Source organism: Ovis aries, chromosome 1 (assembly GCF_016772045.2).
Source record: "Ovis aries strain OAR_USU_Benz2616 breed Rambouillet chromosome 1, ARS-UI_Ramb_v3.0, whole genome shotgun sequence".
Classification (NCBI taxonomy): domain Eukaryota; kingdom Metazoa; phylum Chordata; class Mammalia; order Artiodactyla; family Bovidae; genus Ovis; species Ovis aries.
This window is the reverse complement of record NC_056054.1, coordinates 239780956-239790612: the sequence shown is the minus strand read 5'-3', so window position 1 is coordinate 239790612 and position 9657 is coordinate 239780956. Positions and strand designations below refer to the sequence as shown.

At 42.4% G+C, this 9657-nt stretch overlaps 1 protein-coding gene across 7 annotated transcripts in view; it reads left to right on the top strand.

The window, feature by feature from the left end:
* The first annotated feature begins 1883 nt into the window (after positions 1–1883).
* The window catches only part of HPS3 (HPS3 biogenesis of lysosomal organelles complex 2 subunit 1), a 41300-nt gene continuing 33526 nt past the window's right edge, over positions 1884–9657 (top strand). For all 7 annotated transcript variants that reach the window (XR_006056973.2, XR_006056976.2, XR_006056979.2 and 4 more), the window contains exon 1: positions 1884–2185. Coding sequence is in view for 3 of the 7 variants with exons in the window: in XM_042235769.2 (XP_042091703.1) it covers positions 1969–2185 (217 nt within the window). In the remaining 4 variants the exon portion in view is untranslated. The remainder of the gene's footprint in view (positions 2186–9657) is intronic.

The following is a 9657-nucleotide window of genomic DNA, read 5'->3' as shown; positions in this document are numbered from 1 at the left end:
AGAAGAGATGAGGGCGCGTTTGTCAAAACTTTTGATTGGCTCTCTTGATTTCCATGCACGTGGACAGCGCGTGATCACCATAGACTCCTGTTACAATGAAGCGCATGACTACTTGACCTTTAACGTGATTGGTGCAACTATGGTATATTAAGATTTGACCTTTAACGTGATTGGTGCGACTATGGAAAGTCCCTCCCAAAACCCCTTGCTTGCCTATATAAACCAAGAGTTTGTGGCAATAAAGCGGAACTGCTTAGGTGGAACATGTGTCAGGTTTGATTGTCCCTTGCTCCGCGAGGGGCTGGGTTGGCAGACAGCAGGCTCACCTCTCCTTGGGACCCCTGGGCTTTGCTAAGGGAAGTTCCACTGCCTCTCTCTTTCTGTGGAGCGCCCCCCGCAGAAGGACAGACTGGTTCCAAATAGGGAAAGGAGACCATCAAGGCTACATATTGTCACCCTGCTTATTTAACTTATATGCAGAGTACATCATGAGAAACGCTGGGCTGGATGAGCACAAGCTGGAATCAAGATTGCTGGGAGCAATATCAATAACCTCAGCTATGCAGATGACACCACCCTTATGGCAGAAAGTGAAGAGGAGCTAAAAAGCCTCTTGATGAAAGTGAAAGAAGAGAGTGAAAAGGCTGGCTTAAAACTCAACATTTAGAAAACTATGATTTGGCATCTGGTCCCATCACTTCATGGCAAATAGATGGGGAAACAGTGGAAACAGTGACACTTTATTTTTTGCTGATGATAACACTAGCCATGAAATCAAAAGACGCTTGCTTCTTGGAAGAGAAGCTATGACCAACATAGACAGCATATTAAAAAGTAGAAACCTTTGCTGACAAAGGTCCATCTAATCAAAGCTATGGTTTTTCCAGTAGTCATGTATGGATGTGAGAGTTGGACCATAAAGAAAGCAGAGCGCCGAAGAATTGATGCTTTTGAACTGTGGTGTTGGAGACGACTCCTTGGACTGCAAGGAGATCCAACCAATCCGTTCTAAAGGAAATCAGTCCTGAATGTTCATTGGAAGGACTGATGCTGAAGCTGAAACTCCAATACTCTGGCCACCTTATGTGAAGAACTGACTCATTGGAAATGATCCTGGTACTGGGAAAGATTGGAGGCGGGAGGAGAACGGGACAACAGAGGATGAGATGGTTGGATGGCATCACCAGCTCAATGGACATGAGTTTGAGTAAACTCTGGGGCAGGGAGGCCTGGCGTGGTACAGTCCACGGGGTCGCAAAGAGTCAGACACGACTGAGCGACTGAACTGAAATGAATCTTGGACGCACTGGAGTGAGAACCAGCGGGTTCCATCCTCAGTCCTATCCTTTGGGCTCAAACTAATCTTTTTCAAATATTTGGAGTTCATTAGATGATATCCACGCTTCTTCAGCAAATATTTTGCCGAGCATGTTCTAGGAGTTCCTCTTTCCAACCAAACCATTCTGAAATGCCCAGTGCTTTTGAGCAACTCTTCCGTTTAGCCCGAAGTTGAGCTGTGTGCACTCCACTTCAGTTTTTGCAGCCCTGTTCTCCAGAAGGTCACAGGCTGCAGCAAGTAGAAAAGGGTACAACAGATGATCAAGTATTTAAACGGCCTCAAGGGCCTAAATATCTCGCCTGGCCCAAAGCAGTATCATAAAAACATGAAGCGAAAGACACACTGGTTCCTGAGCCCGCTAACTCTTGGGCGGGGAGGCGCGGTCCGAGGTTCAGCGAGCTGCGGTCGCGGGCGGGCCGTCCTCACCTCCGGCTCCACCCTCACGGTGTAGCTGCCTCTTTAAGAATCGGCGCCGCAGGCTGATCCGCCTGGTGCTCACGTGACTCGGCTCCCTGCAATCGCTCGCGGAAGTGGTCCAGCCTCCGCAGACCGCGCGGGGTCTCCCGGTGCCCGGCGCGGCTGACTGGCCGGAGCGGGCACTGCCGGGAGGCCCGCAGCCGGTCGCCAGAATGGTGCAGTTATACAACCTGCATCCGTTTGGCTCGCAGCAGGTGGTGCCTTGCAAGCTACAGCCCGAGCGCTTCTGCGGCGGGGGACGCGATACACTATTCGTGGCGGCTGGCTGCAAGGTGGAGGCGTTCACAGTGGTCGGCCAGGAGCTGTGCCAGCCGAGATGCGTCTTCTCCACGCTGGGCAGGGTGCTGCGCCTGGCCTACAGTGAGGCAGGTAAGTAGTGGCGGAGGAAGGGGCGCCTCGGCCCCTCCCTGGGGCCTCCTTAGAGGACCGAGTGACGCCAGCAGCTCTGGGTAGGGAAGGACTTCCTGCTTGTAGGATGGTCTCGCCCAGTCCGGCGACTGAAGGAAGGTGAGAGCTGTGCAGTTGTCCTGGCAACCACAGGTGAGAGCGGGCCTCTGGTGGGCCGGGGGAATGCGGGTTCTTTTTGCTCTTCTGGTGTCCTCGCTGGAAAGGCCCGTGGTTGGGTGACTGGATTCCACTCAACTGAGACACTTGAAACCAAAACAAACCAAGTAAGATTCGTTTATTATAGAAAGCAAGTACAAACAAAAGTAGGGAGAATGGTATCCTGAACCCCCGGTTAATCCCATCTTCAACAATTATGCCAACTCATGGCCAGTCCTTTATCTATTTCCTGTCGATTTTTGAAAGCTCACATGACCTGCTGATTTTTAAATCTGTGTAAGTAGAGCTCGGGTGTTAGGCCCCTTTCCCTCCAGAAAAGTAGCATCCACTACTCCTTTTCCACTAGAAATGTGAAGCAGTACCAAGGGGATACTGAGTAGGCATATCCCTATTTTAGAAATATCCAACATTTAAAGATGGGTACTTTGGGACTTTCCTGGTGGTCCAGCGGTTAAGACTCTTCACTTCCACTGCAGGAGGCGTGGATTGATCCCTGGTGGGGAACTAAGATCCTGCATGCCAAGTGCAACACCCCGTCCCCACCCCCAGGAAAAGATGCAAATAGGTAGAAATAGGTACTTTGGTTTACAGAAGAATTCACCATAGGATTCTTTTAACTGTCTAATAATACACTTAAAATTTGAATTCTGCTTTTCAATAGGGGTGTAAATTGCAGTATTTAAGATGGAAAAGCCTGTGACTGAGGTATTTACTAATAAAGTGAAGAGCATGAACCTGGAGAACTGTAGAGCTCCGTCTAAACTCTCTGTCCACAGCTGACTATGTGCGAGTTTAGTCTCCCTTTGTGTTTAAAAAAAAAGAAAGTGGAAAATTAGATCAGTGATTTCCAGTCCTTGGAATTTTGTGGGTCAGCAAAAAAACTGCGGGGCTACCATACGTGGTATCTGACTGTTCATTTTGCCAAGTAAAGCTACATGTTAAAAAAATGAAAAGCCCTTTTATTTACTGTCATTATTTACGTAAAAACACCTAGCTCCAAACTTTGGATGCCTTTGCTTTATGAGTAACTTATTATATTGTTACTACTTTTTCTTTTTGAATAGTTTAGACATCAATAGTTCTGCAGACCGGTTTGAAAAACACTTACTAGATCTGTAAATTCTCTGTCAGCAAAAGGCTCTGATTTTGGTATTTTTAATGATATTGCTCTCCTAATCATTTCACAATATTAGTAGTTTTCCCCACCTCCTTTTTAGACCTATGAATTCTTTACCTTCAAGAGCTCTGTTGAGTGGCAAGCTCACCAGTTTCAACATTAGTATGTGTGTGTGTGTGCTGGTAGGGGGCAGATAACCACTGTTTACATGATTGGCCCCATTCTTTCAAATGGACATTTAATGTAGAATTGTAAGTGACCGGCACTGTGTGAACCTCTAGCTTTCTTGCCTGTCAGTAGTGGTGATTCTGGGGAATCCTTTGATGCCTCTACTGGTGTTTAAGAATCACCTAGGGTAGCTTAAAAAGATTCCTGGACCTCAGAGAAACGATAATAGTTTCCTGGGGTGTGGCCCAGCATTGGGTGAGTCTCCTGTTTAGTCAGGATTGAGAATCACTGACCTAGAGCCGTATTGACTGCCGTAGGCAGTGAGTAGCATGGTGGTACTGATGCCTTGAAGTTAACAAAGATGCTTTTGTAATTCCGTTGACTGTCTTAAAAAAAGTTCAGGAGTCATGTGGTGTGGTGTTAGCATAAGTCAGATAGCTCAAGGGTAACTTTCAGCTTGAACTTAATGCTTGGGTGCAGCTTCTTCCAAATTGTAGGTAGAGGACTGCTAGATATGCTGATATCCAGATAACCTCTCTTACACATCTCAGCTTTTTCCTTTAGCTTGAACTTAATGCTTGGGTGCAGCTTCTTCCAAAATGTAGGTAGAGGACTGCTAGATATGCTGATATCCAGATAACTCCTCTTACACATCTCAGCTTTTTCCTTTTGGTCTCTTTCCTCCCACTAACACTGGCTTGGACTTGGGGATTCCTGCTCTAAGCCCAGTGTCTCCCCTACTCTCACCCCATCAGAAAGAAAGTGAATCTTAGATCAGCAATTTCTATTCACTATAAATGCTTTGCAGATTCTTACACAAGAAGAAAACATTTTCAATTTCTTTTTGTCTCTAATTAGCAGGATGCCAGGCTCCGTTCATAAAGATTGGAGGTGGTAGAATGTAGGTTGAAATTTTGAAGGATGGGCCCCTAGTATCATCGTCAGTAATTGAAATTATTTTAGGTTTTGTGTGTGAAGGGAGAAAGAAGAGATTTGGGAACTCATTGCTCTCAAGGAAGAAAGATCTCTGTGGCCAGAGTTGAGTGTTGTGTAGGGACTTCTGGTGCTGGACACTTGTTTATGGGATGTCTGGAGGTGTGGGGCAGAGAGGACAAGACCACATAGCACAAGCGCATGAAAGAGCCCCAAGAATGTCTGTTATCTCCCCCCAGGCCCTACTGTGGATGGAGATGGTTAGATAGCATCACTGATTCCATGGACATGAGTTTGAGCAAACTCTGGAAGATACTGAAGGACAGGGAAGCTTGGCATGCTACAGTCCATGGGATCGCAAAGGGTTGGACCAGACAGGATTTAGTGACTGAACAACAAAGCCCTGCCCTCCCTCAACTTTTTAAGTCATAAAACATATTTTGATTCATCATATATCATTTCTGCCTTCTGATAATTGTTTTGTCATAGGAGTGCAGCCTTTTATTTACGGATTAGTGTTAACCAGGGTTATGATCTTGCCGCATAAAAGGAAAAGTTTACTTTTTGTTTTTTTAAATCAGTGACTCTCAGCTTGAGAATAATTAGAATAATGATTTTTAACTTTACTTAATAAAGACAGAAGCTGTCATAAAATAAGTAAAATAAAGCCCTGAGCACATAATGCTTTGAAAAGTTTAATTCCTTTCTCTTATGAAGGGCTAGAATCCTCCAGACTTAGATCTCCTTTCTAACATTTTGAGAGATGCATGGAATGACCATTGACTTTGGAACTAACCAGATCCAGATTTAAGCCCAAGTGCCACCATTTGTTGGCTGTGTTGCCTAAGCAAGATACTTAGCTTATTTGAGGGCTTCCCCTGTGGTTCAGCTGGTAAAGAATCTGCCTGCAATGTGGGGCACCTGGGTTGGGAAGATCCCCCTGGAGGAAGGGAAGGCTACCCATTCCAGTATTCTGGCCTGGAGAATTCCATGGACTATATAGTCCATGGGGTTGCAAAGAGTCAGACACACTGAGCAACTTTACTTCACTTAGCTTATTTGAGTCTCAGATTCCTGATCTATAAAATGGAGAAGGGGATCTTGCCTTGAAGGGTTGTGAGGATTAACTGAGAGAACTCTAAAGGTCTCTTTATAAGGCTTATCAGGAAGACACACTTAGCAAGTTCTAGTTCATTGTTTATAAAACAAGTTATTAATTTGAAAACATAAGACAGCATAGGTACTATCTATAGTTTGCAAATTACATATAAACAGTTGATATATAGACTTTACCAGTAATAAGCATGTATTTGTAGATGTATGAAAAAACGCTTATATTTTTCTAAAATAAAATGTATAAAACCTTTTATTATAACTAAACAAATTATTCTTAGTTTTAAAGTTGGTTAAGTAACTAGTAACTTGAATATGACACCAAAGAACTGACAACAAAGAAAAAATGGAAAAATTGGCGGTCATCAAAATTAAAAAATTTTGTGCATCAAAGGACACTATCAACTGATTTGAAAAAGCAGTCTACAGAAAAGGGAGAAAATATTTGCACAGCATATATGCAATAAGGGATTAGTATTCAGAAGAACTGTTATAACTCAGCAAACAACAAAACAACCCAATTTGAAAATTGGCAAAAAAAAAAAAAAAAGAAAATTGGCAAAGAGTTTAAATAGATATTTATCTAAGTTGTGAACAAGCACAGGACAAGATGCTTAACATCACTAATCATCATAGAAACGCAAATCAAAACCACAAAGAGATACCATTTCATACCCACTAGGATGGTCATTATAAAAACAAATAGAAATAATAAGTGTTGACGAGGATGTGGAGAAAGTGGAACCTTTGTACCTTCCTGGTGGGAGAGTAAAATGATAGAGCTGCTATAGAAAACAGTATGTTTCCAGAAAAAATTCATAGAATTTCCGCATGTGAAAGTCGCTCAGTTGTGTTGGGCTCTTGGCAACCCCATGGACTATAGCCTGCCAGGCTCCTCGGTCCGTAGAATTCTCAAGGCCAGAATACTGGAGTGGGTAGCCATTCCCTTCTCCAGGAGTTTCACTTCTGGGTATACACACAGATTAACTGAGAGCAGGGGCTTGTGCACACATTTGTACACAAGTATACATAGCATTTTTCAGAGCCAAGAGGTGGAAGCAGCCCAAGTATTCATCGACAAATAAACAAAATGCAGTGTATCCACAGAGCCTTAAAAAGGGATGAAATTCTGGTGTGTGTACAACACAAATGAACTTTGAAGACACCACACTAAGTGAAATAAACCTGACACAAGAGGACAAATATTGCATGATTCTACTTATGAGGTGCCTTAGACTAGTCAAATTCATAGAGACAGAAGTGGAACGGTGGTTGCCCGAGTCTGTGTTCATGAGGCACTGCTTCTGATGTTCTGATGTTCAGTCCTGGTTTTCACTTTTACTCTACACACATTTAGTTTTGTTTTCCATTTGATGTACCTTAGTTCTGAGTTAGATCTGCAGATGTGTACAAATAGTTCATATTTATGTATTCGCACGTAACCCATGCTCTTCAGCATTGATGCTTTATTGTATTATGTAAAATAGTAAAAGACATACATGTACATAGGGTGGGAATGTAGAGTTATTGTTGGTGGATTCAGAGTTTGGGAGAAGATGAAATCAAGTTTTCAAGATGGTGGTAATGGCTGCATAACAGTGTGAATGTATCTAATGCCATGAATTGTACACTTAAAAATAGTGAAAGTGGTAAATTTTATGTTATGTGTATTTTTATTTTTATGTATTTTACCACAATAAAAATTTTTTTTTGTTTAATGTATTTACCGAGAGAGTTTAAGGAAGATGGAGGCCACGTGCTATCTTCTGCTCTCAACTCCATCAGACCTTCTCTGGAACAGAGTGAGCCAATGTATGGAACCCACAGGGTATAGTTAGGTATTCCACCTAGATTTCTTGACGAAGAAAATGGCAACCCACTCCAGTATTCTTGCCTGGAGAAATCCCATGGACAGAGAGCACAGTGGACTACCGTCCACGGGATCTCGAAAGGGTCGGACATGACTGCGTGACTAAACAACAACCAGGATCTCTGGGGAGAAAATAGATGCAGGATTCATGTCTGTGGCATCAAAGGAACCAGCATCAGGAGAAGGTTTGCCTGTCTTGAAGCCTGGCTCAGTCCAGAGGAGAGGGGGCCTGGCCAGCCCACTGAGTGCCTTCAGAAAAGGCTGCCCCCGCTTGCTTGCTGCATCTGTCTGGGAAGCAATTGTGCTAACCACAGCATTTCAATGTCAGTTCATTGGAGGAAGGCTTGTTTACATAATAATGTCTAGCATTTAGTGAGTTCTCTATTTGAAAGAACCTTGACTTCTCCCCTCCAACCCAGAAAGTTCTAAAGATTAAACATTTAATTTACCACCCGCTGCCCACCAACACCCCCTGCCAAGGGCTGTCGTCTGTGGGGTGGCACAGAGTTGGACACGACTGAAGTGACTTAGCAGCAGCAAATAGAATATGTAAGAGTGTGTTTATGTAATTTGACAGATGCAAGAGACTGTTTAAACAAGTCAGGAAACACAGAAGCCAAGATGGAAAAGATACATATCTGGTTCCATGTGGTAAAAGATGTCAGACAAAGGCAAACCATAGCAAAGTCAAAAGTCAAACTACAGACTACCAAAAGTGATTTGCTTTTCATGGCCAGCAAAGGATTAATATCCTTTTTACCCAGAGAGCTGCTATTCCTTGATAAGAAAAACCAATACAATCATTTTAAAAAGTGGATAACTTGTAGAAGAGAAACTGTACATGGCTGCATAAACATATAACAGCTTTATAAGTGATCTGGAAAATATAAATAATATTTATATCCATGAGAGTCTCTATTTCCTCCATCATGTTGAGTCATTGCTGGTGAGGATGTGGGGAACAGGGCTGTTTAAGCAGCACTGGTGGAAATTTGAATCTGTAATATGTAATTGTGTTTGTAATCTGGCAATATCTATTAAATTTTAAAATGTACTGACCCTTTGACTGATAGTCTTACTTTTGAAAATCTACACCATTGAAATGAACACTCCAGTATTCTTGAGCTTCCCTTGTGGCTCAGCTGGTAAAAACTCCTCCTGCAATGCAGGAGACCTGGGTTTGATCCCTGGGTTGGGAAGATCCCCTGGAGAAGGGAAAGGCTACCCACTCCAGTATTCTGGCCTAGAGAATTCCATGGAATTTATAGTGTAGTCCACGGGGTCGCAAAGAGTCGGACACTACTGAGCAGCTTTCACTTTTACTTTCACGTAAATATGTAGGTATAGGCCTATTTATTACAGCATAAACTATAGTGGCAAAAACAAAAATGGAAATTTGGGGTTGGCCAAAAGGATTGTTTGGGTTTTTCTGTAAGACACTGTAGAAAAACCCGAACAAAGTTTTTGGTCAACCCAGTACTTAAATGTAGTATATCAGTAGGGGGACTGCTGAATAAATTATAACACAGGTATATACAGGATGGATATTTTGCAGATATTGAAAAGAATGTTAGATATCCATGTATCTACCCTGGAGGGAAAAATATGGAAATCTTGATAGTAAATTGGTAATTTTTAAAAATCATTTTATTATTTTTATTTTATATTTAAAATTTTTACAATGTGTTGCTTTCTGCTATATAACAATGTGAATCAGCCGTAATTATACATATATCCCCTCCCTCTTGAGGTCATTTTTTAAGTTGCAGGTTGTTAAATATATTTAATGTAATTCCATTTAGTTAAAAGCAAGAATGACAAACTACCACTCTGTGATCTATGTTTCTATGAAAGAAAGGTTTAGAAGGACACGTACCAAGCTGTGTGTATTAACACTGGCCCCTCGTGGATTGGACTGCAGGGGAGAGATCATTCTGCTTTTCATTTTGTATCTCTTCATCACTTTGACTTCTCACAATAAACAATTCCAAAATTACTTTGTAATTTAGAAAATCCAAGAAAATCAACAATTAAGGGAAAACTGGCTTGAACTGAAATTTTACTTGGTATATGTGG